The sequence below is a fragment of the Lethenteron reissneri genome, unplaced genomic scaffold (assembly GCF_015708825.2).
Source record: "Lethenteron reissneri isolate LAM-NWPU_2019-01 unplaced genomic scaffold, ASM1570882v1 scaffold_1639, whole genome shotgun sequence".
Taxonomy (NCBI): domain Eukaryota; kingdom Metazoa; phylum Chordata; class Hyperoartia; order Petromyzontiformes; family Petromyzontidae; genus Lethenteron; species Lethenteron reissneri.
Window position 1 is genome coordinate 3,028,477 of NW_026891376.1, and position 20,366 is coordinate 3,048,842.

Sequence of the window (20,366 nt, forward strand, 5' to 3'; positions counted from 1 at the left end):
GTGGGGGTTGAGAAATGTGACGTCACATCAAAATGCGCAACTTTAAATACATATAGACAACACGTTCTACTTAATTAAATAGACTTTTTAATGTTTTCTCCTACATCAGAATGCAGCGCCACATTAAATACGCACTACAATGACAATAGTTTAAAGCAATTTGAAGCGTGTTATATTTTATTTGGGGGGCAGAGCTGTGTGACGTCATATTTGAGGGGGTTTGACTTTTTGTGACGCCGTGTGACGCGGGTGGGGGGGTCAAAAATCGTCCAAAATCGCGTGACCTCATTTATGGACGGCCCCCATAACCAGTGGAGATGATTTTTTTAACCGGTCCTGAGCCGCCCCTACATCGACTCAGCCTCAAATGCGTACCCGGTGCGGTGTGCGAATATCGCCACCCGCTAACAGCACTTGCTCCAATAGTCTGTGAAGGCTATACCGGGGGGATCTTTGTCTTTGTATGTACACACACACGTGGCCGATTACACAGATTAAAGGTCTCGACACACGTTGCCGTGAAAGTTCACAAATTCACGTGTCTGGTTTATTGTGTTTGGTTACAATTATTCAAAACTCGTAAATTACAGGGCGTTTCAGAAGGGTGGACCGCATCTGCTTTGAAATTGGGTGTTATGTCATTTCTGTACGATTCCAATCATTTTCGATTTAAAGTTTTCGTGACTGCAGGGATTCATCTTCTTGGTTCTTTCGGTAAAGTCACGTAAAAGGGAAATAATAAAACAATAAATAAAACATACTAAAATAAAATTCTCACGTTTCGGCCAAAACGCAAGCAGGTCTGTCACCTGAGGGCGGCTGCTTGCGTTGTGGCCGAAACGTCGTGAGAATTATTTTAAAAAGTTTTATTTTTATTATTTCCCTTCTACGTGACTTTACCGAAAGAACCAAGAAGATGATTCCAATCATTTTTACACGCTTCTATTTAACTCACTTCGTCTGTTGTATCCTCAAAAACGAAATCTTCTAACTCAAATTTTACACACTTCCCAATGTGCTATCGACTGCAAACTTGGTATAGCGATGTCATATTGATGACAACACGATATTATATCATACAAAATCCAAAACATAGATTTTTTTTTACATTTAACACGCTTTTATTTAAATTTACTGTATGTGTTGTATCCAAAAATCTTGTAACTCAATTTCAACCGTATTCCCAATGTATCGAATGCAAAATTCGTAGAGGTGTGTCATACTGATGACAATACCATATTTTATCATTAAAAATAAATAAATATTTTTTTACAATCTTTTTTACGGCTATAATTGTCAACGCTCAACCTGACGTTGCCTGTAAATCACCGCGGTCCCTTACGTCACGGCAAGCCTTGGGGAGCCACGCCCAGGGCCGGGGCATGTGGAAGAGGAGCGATGAGAGAAGGGGGCAGGGGCAGCTCGGACAGTACATTTCATTAAAGCGTGTTTTTAAAAAAAGTATTTTAAAATATTTTATTTTAACTGTCTGTTGTCGTTTTTGTCGTATTCTCAAATCTTGTAACTCAATTTTAACCAACTTCCCAATGTGGTATCGACTGCAAACTTGGTATACTTATGTCATACTGATGACAATACTATATTCTATCATTAAAAAAAATATATTTTTAAACATTCTTTTTTATATATTATGTTTCGGTCTAATTGTCCCCACAGTCAACTGACGTTGGCTATAATTGGCCACTGTCCCTTACGTTATGGCAAGCTTCGGGGCCATTTCCTGGAGTCGTGGAGTTCTGCCATTACTAGTACATTTCATAAAAGCACGTATGAAAAAACAAGTGTTTTTCTTAATTATTTATTTATAGTCAAAATCGCCAAATTTGCGGAGCTTCGCTGCAAGTACAGGGAGAGACGAGAGGTGAGGCAGCGACGCGCTCAGCCTCCCCTCCGATTGCGCAACCCCTCAGACACTGGATGGAACTCGGGCAGTAAGGGTGTGCCTGTTACTATCTCAGCATGTCACCAATGGAATGTGTGTAGACCCCTTCATTACATGTCCTCGCCTTCCATAGTCCAGGTAACTGAGTTCAAGTACAGTAGAATGTCTGGTCATGATCATAATTCGTTCCATAACTTTGGTCGCAACCTGATTTGGTCATGACTCAAACTTAATTTCCCCATTGGATTGTATGTAAGTACGATTAATCCGTTCCAGACTCCTACAAACTGTATATAGAGTTTTAAAAAGATTTTTAAGCACAAAAATAGTTAATTATGCCATAGAATTCAGTGTAATAGGAAACTAAATGTAAAAACATTGCATAACACTGAGAAAACCTTGAACAGAGAAAACTAACATTGCCGCGTCAAGGTGTAGAATCATTCAACAAGATTACTGTTTCGTCTGCTACATCAGTCGGTCGATTCTGGAAGAGAATATTCGTATGAGCAATTCATGTTTCTATTGAAAGTTAACAGTAATATCTGGGTACAGTATTGTTTTTGGAAGCATTCACCGTAATATCGTATGAACGTTTACTTCACCGCATCATCGTATGAATGATGCGAGAAGAGATTAACGGGTTCTTATGTTAGCGATTTACGTACTCAGCGTTTTCGCTCTCTAAATTATGGCTTGAATGAGGGGGGACGGGTATGACTACACTTACAAAATGTATACATATCTTACTAGGAATTTTATATAGCAAAATATATATACATAACTGTTACGCTTTGTGTAATTCAACAACAAAAATGGCGCGGAAGGGGAAAGCGGCCGTGTTTGATCGCCACCCGAGTATGTGTTCGTGACCAGATTAAATAAACTGCTGTAAATGTTTTGGTCGAAACCCAATTTGGTCGTGGTCAGAAGCATTCGTGACCAGAGGTTCTACTGTATGTGCATAAAGATACGTAGGCTCGCTGGTCTCGTCATGAAACTCCAATGAAAAAGCACCAGGGGAGGCAGCTATCACATCTGCCTCACTGAGGGGGGGGCGTGTCAGACACCCCCCCCCTCGGTGAGGCCACGCCCCCGGTGCCTCCCCAGCCACTGACCTCACGCCATGTCACTGGCTCCCATCCATCGCGTTCAGTGTTAATTACCGAGGCTCACAGAGCAAGACTAAGGCTCCCATAGGGTTCAGTGTTAATCACCGAGGCTCACAGTGCCAGACTAAGGCTCCCATAGGCTTCAGTGTGAATCACTGAGGCTCACAGACCCAGACAAAGGGTCCCATAGGCTTCAGTGTGAATCACTGAGGCTCACAAGAGCCAGATGAAGGCTCCCATATGGTTCAGTGTGAAACACCGATGCTCCTGGTGAGATATCTACCCAACCAACAGATCCACCAAGACTGGCCGTTCTTACCCTACAGGTTGAACCTAAGATTTCAATGTTCTACTTCACATTATTTTCATTAAAGGCCTGTGACAAAGGTGCATCTATTGGGAGCGACATCGTCTCAAGCTTACACATCTACCGAGTCTCCATTTGACTTTATATTGTCGAGGAAGTCCACCCACACCTCCACTTCCACAAACTGCTGCGAGTTGCCTCGCTCTGCCTCACAGTCAGAATTCCCCTCTTGCTTCACGTTGCCTCCACCGATGTGAAGGTCCCATTCTGGAGTCGAATTTTCATCTTCACATTTTACCTTCACATCTTCGCTCTTCAACGTCACCTCTTCACATTTCACAATCACCTCTTCAAATTTCACCTTGATACCTTTCAAAGTGCCCAAGCTGGGATTTTCTTCCGGTACTTGTTTCATGAGGGATGGGCTCCTTATGGCACTTTGACTTTCACAAGCTGATTTCAGACTCCACTCCTTGTGGATCTTCTGATGCTTCTGTGTTCTCTGGTGTTCTTGAAGATGTTGTGAACGTGCAAACGCCTTCCCGCACAGAGTGCACCTGAAGGGTTTCTCTCCTGTGTGTGTTCTCTGGTGTGTTGCAAGATTTGAGGACTGTGAAATAGCCTTCCCACACACACTGCACTTGAAGGGTTTCTCTCCTGTGTGTGTTCTCTGGTGTATTTGACAATTTGATGGACCTGCAAACGCCTTCCCACACACACTGCACTTGAAGGGTTTCACTCCTGTGTGTGTTCTCTGGTGTGTTGCAAGATGTTGTGACCGTAAAAATGCCTTCTCACACACACTGCACTTGAAGGGTTTCTCTCCTGTGTGAGTTCTCTGGTGTCTTGCAAGAACATATGACTGTGAAAATGCCTTCCCACACAGAGTGCACTTGAAGGGTTTCACTCCTGTGTGTGTTCTCTGGTGTTTTGCAAGATGTTGTGACCGTAAAAATGCCTTCTCACACACACTGCACTTGAAGGGTTTCTCTCCAGTGTGAGTTCTCTGGTGTCTTGCAAGAACATATGACTGTGAAAATGCCTTCCCACATAGAGTGCACTTGAAGGGTTTCTCTCCTGTGTGTGTTCTCTGGTGTATTGCAAGATGTTGTGACCGTAAAAATGCCTTCCCACACACACTGCACTTGAAGGGTTTCTCTCCTGTGTGTGTTCTCTGGTGTCGTGCAAGATATTGTGACTGTGAAAATGCCTTCCCACACACACTGCACTTGAAGGATTTCTCTCCTGTGTGTGTTCTCTGGTGTTTTTGAAGAGTTGATGAATCTGCAAACGCCATCTCACACCGAGTGCACTTGAAGGGTTTTTCTCCCGTGTGTTTTTTCTGGTGCTGTGTCAAAATTCCAGTCCGATCCGTGCTGTATGCACGCTGGTCGGATTGTTGCCTTGCCGTACCGAGCCGCGCTGACTGCCTGTGCTCCATTAGACCAATTCTGCAGAGGAAGCGTCAGAGGAAGCGACAGCTGCAAACAGAAAATAGCATCTACACGGCAGTATCAAGGCACAGAGGAATGAATATACGCATATATAAGTACACAATCTTGATTTGAAGTCACGTAGGTAGAATTAACATAAATGACGTTTCGAACGCAACACAAGCGTTCGTCTTTGGGTGAAAATCGCGATAGCTGAGATGTCTGCTGTGATTTATTTTAATAAACGCACTCATTTAACTCACTGTCTGTTGTTGTTGTTATCATTGTTGTATCCTCAAATCTTGTAACTCAATTTTAACCCACTTCCCAATGTAATATCGACTGCTAACTTGGTATACTTATGCCATACTGATGACAAAACTACATTCTATCATTAAATAAAAAAAAATTTTAACAATCTTTTTTACATGTTATGTTTCGGCTTGGGTCTAATTGTCCACGGTAAACTGACGTTGGCTGTAATTGACCACGGTCGCTTGTGTTACGGCAAGCCTCGGGGCCACTTCCTGGAGTTGTGGAGTTCTTCCATTACTAGTACATTTCATAAAAGCGTGTTTTTAAAAGTTTTTTTAAATTTTACTTATTTTATTTCTACCTACGTGACTTTACCGAAAGAACCAAAGAGTATATATAAATACAGTAACACATGACTAACACGTCTATACGTATTCATATATTCATGATAGAGTTAAAAAGTTTCCCAAATTCATCACACGGGCTGTTATGGCGCACTACGAGAGGGCAAATGGTCATAAACATTCCTGGAAGCCCTCGTATCTTCAAAATGAATGTTAACCCAAAACTCCAAGCACACAATTTTGGCTGTCTGGCTACAAAATGAATATTCATAAGAGCTAAATTCAGCTGACATAGCAAAGGGTGTTGAAAATAATACTACTTGTGTTATGCATAAATTCATGTTCAATCGCAACTTAGAGGTGTGAAGCCAGGCTCAGGTTTCTTTGAATGCTGGGATGAACAGATCTAACGTCAGCTGTATGTGTGCTGTGTCAACTTCCTGACTGCTTTCATTCTCATAAAGAGTTCCAGATGAAAACAAAAAACATAAACCATTGTTTTCATATATCCTCCATGTTCAATAGAGTTAATAGACTTCACTGCAAACACAAACTTGACACTGCCACACACTGCCGCGTTAAACAGGTGGTGGCGTGTCCAGAACCATGCCTGGCCACACACCTTCATCTGCTCAGTATTAATGTTTCAGTTTCATTTATTAGGTACTAGCTTTACTACCTGGCTTAGCCCGAGACTTGGATTCTTGTCTTGAATGAATCCACGGCCTACGCGGAGGGTGGGGGGTGCGTGACGTCAGCAAGCACACTGCGTGACGCAGCCGCATGAGGGTGACATCACAGACGTGAGGTCACCGCTCACTTGCCGTGCTAAATATATCCATTATTGCGCCCCCCCACCCCACAAAAATGCAAAAGTAAATTTTTATACTTTTTGCATTGTGTACAATCTGGAAGCTACCCACATGCCAAATTTAAAGTTTGTTGCATGTCGGAAAGTATGCTAAACATTTAGAACAGATACACATTCACAAATTTCCCTTTTATATATAGATAACCCCGTGAGCCATGCGGCTCTTGACTCGGGGGCAACTGCAACAAACAAAAACATGAACAAGAAACATCTTAAAGTGACTACACGCAACAGAAAAATCCAGGAAAAAACAACAGAAAAAACACCGTATTTCAACGCTGTGTGCAAAAATCCCAGTGGGATGCAAGTCAAACAATAACAACCATAAGACAACTTAGATTAAAGGTATCAGTCTAACTCTGTACTACCACAAACAAACATGGCTAAACCAAACGTTTTCAATGCTTACTCACTCCACCAAATAATTGAGGATCAAATCAACATAACCGAGTTTGCGTGTCTCCCTCTCTCTCCGTGGTGGCGTGGATTTTCCTCCGGATGCAACTCCACATTTAAGAGTGAACATCAGCACGCGTTTAGAGCCTTTGACCGATAGTCATTTCCACACGTTGACAAAGCCCACCTTTGTTGTGTGGGCAGGTCGCGTCTGAAAACAAGAGCGGACGCTTTTCGCACGAAACGTCGTGATTTATTTTATTTTCTGACCTACGTGACTCTACCGAAAGAACCAAAGAGTATGGATTCCTGCACTCACGAAAGGTTCAAATCATAAGAGCGGTACAGCAGCTCAAGCGGGCTTGGCCTGGTTACATTTCCTGCAGTCACGAAAGCTCCAAATCTCTCATTGCCATGCTCATTTCTCTACCCCCCCCCGTCTCTCTCTGCCCCCCTCTCTCTCTATTTAAGGCCTCGACACAGAGGTGGTGTTTCTGTGTGTGCCTATGTGTGTGTCTCTCTCTCTGTGTTATCTCTGTGTGTTTGTCTCTCTCTCTCTCTGTGCCTATGTGTGTCTCTCTGTGTGCCTATGTGTATGTCTCGCTCTGTGTGCCTTTGTGTGTGTGTCTATGTGTGTCTCTGTCTCTTTGTTATCTCTCTGTGAGCCTATGTGTGTGTCTCTATCTCTCATCGTGTCTCTATCTGTGTCTATGTGTGTGTCTCTGTGTCTTTGTGTTATCTCTCTCTGTGTGTGTATCTCTCTGTAATGCCTATGTGTCTCTCTCTGTCTCATCTCTCTCTGCTTATGTGTGTCTCTCTCTGTGTGTCGGTATCTCTCTCTGCTTGTGTGTCTGTGTGTCTCCGTGTCTGTGTTTAGTTCTCTCAAATTTAGCAATCTTTGGAAGAACGTTAATCAACCAGGTGGGGTGTTGACTGTAATGTTAGCCGACTCGCTGTGTTGTGTTGTATTGCAATGAACCAAAAAATATAGTTCTAAGTTTACAAGCTTTGTTTTCTCATTCATTTGTACCTGATGGTGGTTGCTCGTGTCGCAAAGGAAACGTCGTATGCTATTACTTAATTAATGTTTTCTTTCCACGTGACTTTACCTAAAGAACCAAATAGTATGGATCCCTGCACTCACGAAGCTCCAGATCAAGTTTAAACGAGATAATTCTATGTTTGTTTCGGTAAAGTCACGTAGGTAAAACAATAAAATGAAACAACTAAATTAAATTAGTTTTTTTTATTTTGTTAAAAACATTTTTGATGAAAAATAAAATATTATGAATAAACAACTAAAATAAATGAAACGAAATAGTTTTTTCATTTTTTACGAAACTAAATTTGTATTTAAAAAATATTATGAAAAAACAACTAAAATTTGAAAAAACAACTAAATTAAATTGGTTGTTTCTTCATTTATTGTATTTCTGCTGCCGTCACGAAAGCTTCCAGATCAAGTTGAAGCGAGATAATTCAAACAAAGGCCTTCAGGCGAGGGCAGGAGGCGAGGCCCCGCGTGGCTAGGCCCCGCGTTGTAATGTCCCAACCTTGACATGGATTCCCATACTCGCTGCGACTCAATTGACATCCATACGAGAGAGAGGCTCTACCTGGGTAAACAACAACAACCACAACAACCACCACAACAACAACAACCACCACGATGAAAATCTCTCACCTCAGATTTCATCGGCAGCTTGTCGTAACCTCGCTACGTTATGGCGGCAGCAGGATGTGACGTAAAATTCACTTCCGGGGTACAAGACACGCCCCCAACGAGCGGTGCTGGGTAACTGAATAACTTATTCGAGAATTGAAGCTTTCGTCAACTGCAGGAATGACTCAACTCGTTGTACACTCATTGGCTCTTTCGGTAAAGTCACACGTCGAGGGATGATGGGGCGTGGGTGCTGAACCCGTCGCAATAAAAAACAAACTCGCGACGGCTTTTAACGAATATATTATGTAAATTGTATTTCATTTCTTTACCGAAATAACCAATGAGCAATTCCTGCAGTCACCAAAGCTTAGATCCTAGATTATGTTAATGAGCCGCCAGTCACTGGGCGTAGCTTTGCCCAAATAAGGATTGTACGGGTCAGACATCGACGGGGACCAAGCAGGGGTGACATGACGTCACTAGCGAGGCGCACCGCCCCCCCTGGCGTTTCACGCCGATGAGGTAATGCTTAGTGGTGACGTCAGAGAGAGGGGTCAGAGTTAAAGTTTTGCGTACAGAGGCCGTCCATAAATGACGTCACGCGATTTTGGACAATTTTTGATCCCCCTCCCCCCTCGTCACACAGCGTCACAAAAAGTCAGACCCCCCTCAAATATGACGTCACAAAGCTCTACCCCCCCCCCCCCTTCAAAAAAAACACGCTTCAAATCGCTTTAAACTATTGTCATTGTAGTGCGTATTTAATGTGGCGCTGCACTCTGTTGTTGTAGAAGAAAACATTTATTAAAAAGGAGACCAGGGGGGTGGGGGTTGAGAAATGTGACATCACATCAAAATGCGCAACTTTAAATACATATAGACAACACATTCTACATAATTAAATAGACTTTTTAATGTTTTCTCCTACATCAGAATGCAGCGCCACATTAAAAACGCACGACAATGACAATAGTTTAAAGCAATTTGAAGCGTGTTATATTTTATTTGGGGGGCAGAGCTGTGTGACGTCATATTTGAGGGGGTTTGACTTTTTGTGACGCCGTGTGACGCGGGTGGGGGGGTCAAAAATCGTCCAAAATCGCGTGACCTCATTTATGGACGGCCCCCATAACCAGTGGAGATGATTTTTTTAACCGGTCCTGAGCCGCCCCTACATCGACTCAGCCTCAAATGCGTACCCGGTGCGGTGTGCGAATATCGCCACCCGCTAACAGCACTTGCCCCAATAGTCTGTGAAGGCTATACCGGGGGGGATCTTTGTGTTTGTATGTACACACACACGTGGCCGATTACACAGATTAAAGGTCTCGACACACGTTGCCGTGAAAGTTCACAAATTCACGTGTCTGGTTTATTGTGTTTGGTTACAATTATTCAAAACTCGTAAATTACAGGGCGTTTCAGAAGGGTGGACCGCATCTGCTTTGAAATTGGGTGTTATGTCATTTCTGTACGATTCCAATCATTTTCGATTTAAAGTTTTCGTGACTGCAGGGATTCATCTTCTTGGTTCTTTCGGTAAAGTCACGTAAAAGGGAAATAATAAAACAATAAATAAATAAAACATACTAAAATAAAATTCTCACGTTTCGGCCAAAACGCAAGCAGGTCTGTCACCTGAGGACGGCTGCTTGCGTTGTGGCCGAAACGTCGTGAGAATTATTTTAAAAAGTTTTATTTTTATTATTTCCCTTCTACGTGACTACCGAAAGAACCAAGAAGATGATTCCAATCATTTTTACACGCTTCTATTTAACTCACTTCGTCTGTTGTATCCTCAAAAACGAAATCTTCTAACTCAAATTTTACACACTTCCCAATGTGCTATCGACTGCAAACTTGGTATAGCGATGTCATATTGATGACAACACGATATTATATCATACAAAATCCATAACATAGATTTTTTTTTACATTTAACACGCTTTTATTTAAATTTACTGTATGTGTTGTATCCAAAAATCTTGTAACTCAATTTCAACCGTATTCCCAATGTATCGAATGCAAAATTCGTATAGGTGTGTCATACTGATGACAATACCATATTTTATCATTAAAAATAAATAAATATTTTTTTACAATCTTTTTTACGGCTCTAATTGTCCACGCTCAACTGACGTTGCCTGTAAATCACCGCGGTCCCTTACGTCACGGCAAGCCTTGGGGAGCCACGCCCAGGGCCGGGGCATGTGGAAGAGGAGCGATGAGAGAAGGGGGCAGGGGCAGCTCGGACAGTACATTTCATTAAAGCGTGTTTTTAAAAAAAGTATTTTAAAATATTTAATTTTAACTGTCTGTTGTCGTTTTTGTCGTATTCTCAAATCTTGTAACTCAATTTTAACCAACTTCCCAATGTGGTATCGACTGCAAACTTGGTATACTTATGTCATACTGATGACAATACTATATTCTATCATTTAAAAAAATATATTTTTAAACATTCGTTTTTATGTTATGTTTCGGTCTAATTGTCCCCACAGTCAACTGACGTTGGCTATAATTGGCCACTGTCCCTTACGTTATGGCAAGCTTCGGGGCCATTTCCTGGAGTCGTGGAGTTCTGCCATTACTAGTACATTTCATAAAAGCACGTATGAAAAAGCAAGTGTTTTTCTTAATTATTTATTTATAGTCAAAATCGCCAAATTTGCGGAGCTTCGCTGCAAGTACAGGGAGAGACGAGAGGTGAGGCAGCGACACGCTCAGCCTCCCCTCAGACACTGGATGGACCGCGGGCAGTAAGGGCTTGCCTGTTACTATCTCAGCATGTCACCAATGGAATGTTTGTAGACCCCTTCATTGCATGTCCTCGCCTTCCATAGTCCAGGTAACTGAGTTCAAGTACAGTAGAACCTCTGGTCACGACCATAATTCGTTCCATAACTTTGGTCGCAACCCGATTTGGTCGTGACTCAAACCTAATTTCCCCATTGGATTGTATGTTAATACGATTAATCCATTCCAGACTCCTACGAACTGTATATAAAGTTTTTAAAATATTTTTAAGGACAAAAATAGTTAATTATGCCATAGAATTCATTGTAATAGTAAACTAAATGTAAAAACATTGCATAACACTGAGAAAACCTTGAAAAACAGAGAAAACTGACAAGGTTTAGAATTGTTCAACAAGATTACTGTTTCGTCTGCTACATCAGTCGGTCGATTCTGAGAGAGCATATTCATATGAGCAATTTATGTTTCTATTGAAAGTTAACAGTAATATTTGAGTACAGTATTGTTTTTGGAAGCATTCACCGTAATATCGTATGAACGTTTACTTCACCGCATCATCGTATTAATGCGAGAAGAGATTAACGGGTTCTTATGTTAGCGATTGACGTACTCAGCGCTTTCGCTCTCTAAACTATGGCTTGAATGAGGAAGGAGGGGTATGACTACACTTACAAAATGTATACATATCTTACTAGGAATTTTATATTACAAAAGATATATACATAACTGTTACGCTTTGTGTAATTCAACAACAAAAATGGCGCGGAAGGAGAAATCGGCCGCGGCCCTGTTTGATCTCCACCCGAGTATGTGTTCGTGACCAGATTAAATAAACTGTTGTAAATGTTTTGGTCGAAACCCAATTTGGTCGTGATCAGAAGCATTCGCGACCAGAGGTTCTACTGTATGTGCATAAAGATACGTAGGCTCGCTGGTCTCGTCATGAAACTGCAATGAAAAAGCACCAGGGGAGGCAGCTATCACATCTGCCTCACTGAGGGGGGTGGGCGTGTCAGACACCGGTGAGGCCACGCCCCCAGTGCCTCCCCAAACACTGACCTCACGCCATGTCACTGGCTCCCATCCATCGCATTCATTGTTAATTACCGAGGCTCACAGAGCAAGACTAAGGCTCCCATAGGCTTCAGTGTGAATCGCTGAGGCTCACAAGAGCCAGATGAAGGCTCCCATAGGGTTCAGTGGTAAACACCGAAGCTCCTGGTGAGATATCTACCCAACCAACAGATCCACCAAGACTGGCCGCTCTTACCCTGCAGGTTGAACCTAAGATTTCAATGTTCTACTTCACGTTATTTTCATTAAAGGCCTGTGACAAAGGTGCATCTATTGGAAGCGACATCGTCTCAAGCTTACACATCTACCGGGTCTCCATTTGACTTTATATTGTCTAGGAAGTCCACCCACACCTCCACTTCCACAAACTGCTGTGAGTTGCCTCGCTCTGCCTTACAGTCAGAATTCCCCTCTTGCTTCACGTTGCCTCCACCGATGTGAAGGTCCCATTCTGGAGTCGAATTTTCATCTTCACATTTTACCTTCACTTCTTCGCTCTTCAACGTCACCTCTTCACATTTCACAATCACCTCTTCAAATTCCGCCTTGATACCTTTTAAAGTGCCCAAACTGGGATTTTCTTCCGGTACTTGTTTCATGAGGGATGGGCTCCTTACGGCACTTTGACTTTCACAAGCTGATTTCAGACTCCACTCCTTGTGGATCTTCTGATGCTTCTGTGTTCTCTGGTGTTCTTGAAGATGTTGTGAACGTGCAAACGCCTTCCCGCACAGAGTGCACCTGAAGGGTTTCTCTCCTGTGTGTGTTCTCTGGTGTCTTGCAAGAACAGATGAGTATGAAAATGCCTTCCCACACACACTGCACTTGAAGGGTTTCTCTCCTGTGTGTGTTCTCCGGTGTGTTGCAAGATTTGAGGACTGTGAAAATGCCTTCCCACACACTCTGCACTTGAAGGGTTTCTCTCCTGTGTGTGTTCTCTGGTGTCTTGCAAGAACAGATGAATATGAAAATGCCTTCCCACACACACTGCACTTGAAGGGTTTCTCTCCTGTGTGTGTTCTCCGGTGTGTTGCAAGATTTGAGGACTGTGAAAATGCCTTCCCACACACTCTGCACTTGAAGGGTTTCTCTCCTGTGTGTGTTCTCTGGTGTATTGCAAGATCAGATGACTGTGAAAATGCCTTGCCACACACACTGCACTTGAAGGGTTTCTCTCCTGTGTGTGTTCTCTGGTGTTTTGCAAGATCACTTGACTCTGAAAATGCCTTCCCACACACACTGCACTTGAAGGGTTTCTCTCCTGTGTGTGTTCTCTGGTGTTTTGCAAGATTTGAGGACTGTGAAAATGCCTTCCCACACACTCTGCACGTGAAGGGTTTCTCTCCTGTGTGTGTTCTCTGGTGTATTGCAAGATGTTGTGACCGTAAAAATGCCTTCCCACACACACTGCACTTGAAGGGTTTCTCTCCTGTGTGTGTTCTCTGGTGTCGTGCAAGATTAGATGACTGTGAAAATGCCTTCCCACACACAATGCACTTGCAGTCCGATCCGTGCTGTATGCACGCTGGTCAGATTGTTGCCTTGCCGTACCGAGCCGCGCTGACTGCCTGTGCTCCATCAGACCAATTCTGCAGTGGAAGCGTCAGAGGAAGCGACAGCTGCAGACAGAAAATAGCATCTACACGTCAGTATCGAGGCACAGAGGAATGAATATACGCATATATAAGTACACAATCTTGATTTGAAGCTTTTATGACTGCAGGAATCCATACTCTATGGTTCTTTTGGTAAAGTCACGTAGGTAGAATTAACATAAATGACGTTTCGAACGCAACACAAGCGTTCGTCTTCGGGTGAAAATTGCGATAGCTGAGATGTCTGCTGTGATTTATTTTAATAAACGCTTTCATTTAACTCACTGTCTGTTGTTGTTGTCATTGTTGTTGTTGTATCCTCAAATCTTGTAACTCAATTTTAACCCACTTCCCAATGTGATATCGACTGCAAACTTGGTATACTTACGCCATACTGATGACAATACTATATTCTATCATTAAATAAAACAAATTTAAACAATCTTTTTTACATGTTATGTTTCGGCTTGGGTCTAATTGTCCACGGTAAACTGACGTTGGCTGTAATTGACCACGGTCGCTTGTGTTACGGCAAGCCTCAGAGCCACTTCCTGGAGTCGTGGAGTTCTTCCATTACAAGTACATTTCATAAAAGCGTGTTCTTAAAAGTTTTTTAAAATTTTACTTATTTTATTTCTACCTACGTGACTTTACCGAAAGAACCAAAGAGTATATATAAATACAGTCACACATGACTAACACGTCTATACGTATTAATATATTCATGATAGAGTTAAAAGTTTCCCAAATTCATCACACGGGCTGTTATGGCGCACTATGAGAGGGCAAATGGTCATAAACATTCCTGGAAGCCCTCGTATCTTCAAAATGAATGTTAACCCAAAACTCCAAGCACACAATTTTGGCTGTCTGGCTACAAAATGAATATTCATAAGAGCTAAATTCAGCTGACATAGCAAAGGGTGTTGAAAATAATACTACTTGTGTTATGCATAAATTCATGTTCAATCGCAACTTAGAGGTGTGAAGCCAGGCTCAGGTTTCTTTGAATGCTGGGATGAACAGATCTAACGTCAGCTGTATGTGTGCTGTGTCAACTTCCTGACTGCTTCCATTCTCATAAAGAGTTCCAGATAAAAACAAAAAACATAAACCATGCTTTTGATATAACCTCCGTGTTCAATAGAATTAATAGACTTTACTGCAAACACAAACTTGACACTGCTACACACTGCCGTGTTAAACAGGTGGTGTCGTGTCCAGAACCATGCCTGGCCCCACACCTTCATCTGCTCAGTATTAATGTTTCAGTTTCATTTATTAGGTACTAGCTTTACTATCTGGCTTCGTCCGAGACTTGGATTCTTGTCTTGAATGAATCCACGGCCAACGCGGAGGGTGGGAGATGCGTGACGTCAGCATGCACACTGCGTGACACTGCCGCATGCGGGTGACATCACAGATGTGAGGTCACCGCTCACTTGCCATGCAAAATATATCCATTATTGCGCACACTCCCCAAAAAATGCAAAAGTAAATTTTTATACTTTTTGCATTGTGTACAGTCTGGAAGGTACCCACATGCCAAATTTCAAGTTTGTTGCATGTCAGAAAGTATGCTAAACATTTCGAACAGACACACATTCACAAATTTCCCTTGCCATAGGACAATTCAGATTAAAGTTGTCAGGCTAACTCTGTACTACAACAAGCAAACATGGCTAAACCAAAAGTTTTCAATGCTTCCTCACTCCATCAAGTAATTGAGGATTAAATCAACATAACAGAGTTTGCGTGTCTCCCTCTCTCTCAGTGGTGACGTGGATTTTCCTCCGGATGCCCCTCCACATTTAAGAGTGAACATCAGCACGCGTTTAGAGCCTTTGACCGATAGTCATTTCCACACGTTGACAAAGCCCACCTTTAAATTTTGATTTAAAGCTTTCGTGACTGCAGGGATTCATATTCTTGGTTCTTTCGGTAAAGTCACATAAAAGGGAAATAACAAAATAATATCAATATAAAACAACAAATGCACTCACGAAAGCTTCAAATCATAAGAGCGGTAACAGCAGCACAAGTGGGCTCGGTGTTGTATCCTAACCCTTCTTCCAAAACTGAGATTAATCATATTTGATGAGATTTTTATATATTATCTTTTACTTGTTTTTTTTTAATGAATGAAACACACCAGAGCGCAGCAAACTGCAAAACACCAGGTGTTGTTAAGTAATGAACAGGAGGAGGGCTAGGATGGCAGAATTTGCAACCTTGCTTCAAGGCAAAGGCAATGAAAGAAAGTAGAGGCGCCTTTGTCTACATCACAACCACAGAAAGCCAGGAATCATCACTGATTGTGTGTTCAGGGATTCCGAGCTAGTTAGAACACGTGCACACTGAGGGAACAAAGAAGTGGGTCAGCTCAAGGCTGTGTGCACAGGGGGGGAGCTGATTTAAAAGAGTGTTGTATATCTCTCAAGGCGGGCAAGACCCAGCTGAATAACAAGTCTGCGGGGGTCACCAGAAGTTCGCATTCGCCTAGTTAAGACAAAAAGCTCAATTATTCTGTATTGCTATTAAAGTAACGTTAAAGTCGGAATTTAACAACAGGGTAGGCTAAAGTTATTGATATTCACACCCACTCCAATTAAACCAGGCCACAAGTTACGCCTACTAAACCATCACCATCATTAAGTCAATATGAAATGTTATTTCCATACTTTAATACTTTCTATACAACTCGACCCGAAGCATATGACAATCAGAACCTTCCTAAGTCAAAATTGAATCGCACCCAGACAGGAGCGAATATATCATATATAAGGTTGAAGAGGGAAGGAAATTAAGAGCACGGCGGCAGACAAAAACCAGAACTGACTCCAAGGTTCAACCGCCCTCCCCTACAAGGAGTGACGGAAATTAATGAGGCCTTGAGTTAACGGCCAGCTGGACGGCAACAACAACGGCGAGCAGAGATAGGGTGGGGCAAAGACTGCGGGGCTATGAAATGCAACTTCGTGTCAGTAAAGCTCTGACAAACAAGTTAAGTTAAAGACATCACAATACATAATATCGGACATAACATCAATGTTAACGCTATTCACCGTAAACTATATTCCGCTTATATAACCATGCAGACACCAAGGAATACGAATTCCTAGGATCAAGAAGCTTACCCCTTGACCTAAGATATCGGAAATAAGTTAATAATAATAAGCATATGCATGAAAAGACAAAGTAAAACTTATGAAAAGCCAGGATAACGGGATGAATCACCACCAGGTCGAATATAATACATAATAAAAAAACGATGTTAAACCCAGGGTCGGAGAGAAAGGGAGATCCCGGCCGTCTTTGTATCCCCGCAGAGCGGGATAGGAGTGTGTATACGCTCGGGGAAACACCTCCACTGGAGTCAAGCACCACGATGGGAAACGACAGACCTTAGGTTACATACAGAATCATAACTGTGAAATAGTAAGGGACAAATGTTAACTTAAAACTTTTTAACCATTTCTTTGTGCGCCGGGTCGGAGAGAGCGTTGCCCCTCCCTCCAGGTGATGCAACACGAACAAAGACCCCTATGAGACGATTTGTGATGTCTGTGTTTTGGGTTCATGAAGAAGGCCAAACAAGAGATAATATTGCACCCAGACAGAGAGACGACCTCGAGGCAATTTGTAACATCTGATTGTTTGCTCGTGGGTTTATGGAGGGAGTGTGACAACGGAATATACCGTGGGTGATGCACACAAGGACATACGGACGTACGGACACACACATGGACACACCTACCTACGGACAAATCCTGACACGGCAAAAATCGAAAGAAGCCCCGCCTTGTGGGCGGGATCCAGGGGGATTTTTCGGCATAAAGGAAGGATCCTGAGCATTGGAAACTAGTGCGACCAGCGGGTCCACTCAGGAGTGCGACCGGGAGAGTCGGCTCAGGAGGAGTGCGACCAGCGGGTCCACTCAGGAGTGCGACCAGCGGGTCCACTCAGGAGTGCGACCAGTGGGTCGACTCAGGAGTGCGACCGGGAGGGTCGACTCAGGAGCGAGGGCGACCAGCGGGTCGACCCAGGAGCGAGCTCGACCGGGAGGGTCGGCTCAGGAGCGAGCTGCGACCAGCGGGTCGGCTTGACTCATCTTCAGCTCGTCAACCTCTGCCGAGTCGGAGGTCTCTGCTGCCGCCGGAGTGGCGAGGGTCGCGGTTTGGCGACGACCCAGCGCTGCGCGCTGCGAGCGGGTTGTGGGCGCCACCTACCGACCGGGTTCTGAACTGCGACAGCGTATCAACAGCCATCCGAACCAGTTCACCACGGTGACAGGGGAGCGACTGATACGTATGACGCGCACCGCCCCCTCACCACACGACCACCAGGCGTCTGTTTGACATAAAGAATCGACTCCGAACACTGACTATTCAAGACAACTCTTACCACTCAAACACACTCGAACCCATAAGCCATCCGTGGCTGGGAAGGCATCACAACGAGACCGAGTGATGGCCATCCGTCGTTTATAAGAGTCTTCGTAATTTTTATCTTTAATATTTAGTGGGCTGTACTCTTAATCGCATAAATTCCCAACAGATCCATCAATACGAACTGATTCTTGGCACCTCCTTCCGCCGAGCCACGCTCACGTGGGGAGTGGTGGCCCACCGGATCCTTATCAGGTGATCTGGTCCCCAATTAGTAAACTTGGTATAAGATAACGATCTTCGGAAAAGGAGCACCGTCGCAGGCCCTTACTCCGAGCCGTTCTGTTGGCAGATAACCTGCCGATGTATCTGTTGAGATTGGTGCCTTTAAGAATAATAACTGTTTTGATTGTGTTTTTTTATCGCCGTATAATCTTTCAAGTATCTTTCAGTCATAATCGCCGCACGTACTCGCATCCTCTACAGAGTATTCAACTGTTCCGTGACCCAAGGTGTTAACAACGTGATAAGGGTTGCGTATGATCAATAAGGAGTGCGGTACTGCGTGAACAATATTGAGTATAATCATTCATTAACGTTAAGGTTTTCTTAGCATAGTATTTGCATATTTTAACGACTCTCTCTCTCACTAACAACCATCGCGTTATGCGGGATCCATGTGCCGTTGTCAAAGTGAAATCAGACAATCGTTGATGATACTGTATTGATGCCGTGTTGACGTTCCGGGATTGAGAGTTCGCATACTATATCATAGTTAAGGTTGAATTAGTAATAAATTGATCAATACAGAAGTGGTTGTGTGATTCTTTCCTGAAATCTATGCATAAGATCTGCTTCTGCGTTGAGATCTGAACTTGGTGACCTTAATAAACACACTAATACATACTCAGTAAATGTTAAAGCAATAACGGGGTGAACCGGGGACCTAAATACAACCACGAGTACACACTCTGGGAATGTTAAAGCGAGAATGAGACGAACCTAGACAACGATGCCGAGTTAATCTAAGTTAATCTTGCATACTTACACCACACCTGCATAACTGCATACGATTAATTGCCTTATTCCGATCGATAACCCACCCTCGTCACCGAGGCGGGGTCTGGTTATCATAACGACTTGCATTATCATAATTACACCCACTCGCATAATTAATACGATTACCTCTCGAATTGGCATAATTAAAATGTGCGTAATTACATAAATTAACATATTTCCGGATAATTACACATTTGGCCAAATTTCATTTAATTATTATTTTCACTGAATATTCATAACCCACATATACAACATAATAATTTCACCCACGCACGCATACACCATAACAAATTTCGATACCCAACATATACAACATCGGCCTGGTTACATAAAATAGAAACTTAAGTTGTCCTCGTGTTGTATTTCCTGCAGTCACGATAGCTCCAAATCTCTCATTGCCATGCTCATTTCTCTACACCCCCCCCCCCCCCCCGTATCTCTCTGCCCCCCTCTCTATTTAAGCCCTTAACACAGAGGTGTTGTTTCTGTGTGTGCCTATGTGTGTGCCTACGTGTCTGTGTTATCTCTCCCTGTGTGCCTATGTGTCTCTCTCTGTGTGCCTGTGTCATCTCTCTGTGTCTCTGTGTGTTTATGTGTGTCTGTCTCTCTGTGTGCCTATGTGTGCCTATGTGTGTGTCTATCTCCATGTCTATATGTGTCTCTTTCTCTGTGTCTCTCTGTGTGCCTATGTGTCTCTCTGTCTGTGTTATCTCTCTCTGCTTGTGTGTATGTGTCTCCATGTCTGTGTTTAGTTCTCTCTCTAAAATTTAGCAATCTTTGGAAGAACGTTAATAAACCAGGTGGGGTGTTGACTGTTATGTGAGCCGACTCGCTGTGTTGTGTTGTATTGCATTGTAGTTCTAAGTTTATTTTATTTTATACCTATGTAACTTTACCGAAAGAACCAAAGACTATTGTTCTAAGTTTACAATCTTTGCTTTCTCATTCATTTGTACCTGATGGTGATTGCTCGTGTTGCAAAGGAAACATCGTATGCTATTATTTAATTAATGTGTTCTTTCTACGTGACTTTACCGAAAGAACCAAAGAGTATGGATCCCTGCACTCACGAAAGCTCCAGATCAAGTTTAACCGAGATAATTATTTGTTCTTTTCGGTAAGGTCACGTAGGTAAAAAAATTAATGAAACGAATAAATTATGAAATATTTTTTAGTATTAAAAAGTTTTAATGAAAAAAATTGTAT

The 20,366-nt window shown here is 42.8% G+C and overlaps 1 protein-coding gene across 1 annotated transcript in view; it reads right to left on the reverse strand.

The window, feature by feature from the left end:
- Nucleotides 1-555: 555 nt before the first annotated feature.
- Nucleotides 556-20,366, reverse strand: part of LOC133363004 (zinc finger protein 883-like) — a 31,658-nt gene continuing 11,847 nt past the window's right edge. The window contains exons 5-6 of the mRNA XM_061582009.1: nucleotides 12,839-13,584; nucleotides 556-4,698 (exon numbers count right to left, since the gene is read on the reverse strand). Of these exons, the coding sequence (XP_061437993.1) occupies nucleotides 3,435-4,698; nucleotides 12,839-13,584 (2,010 nt within the window). The 3' untranslated portion in view covers nucleotides 556-3,434. The remainder of the gene's footprint in view (nucleotides 4,699-12,838; nucleotides 13,585-20,366) is intronic.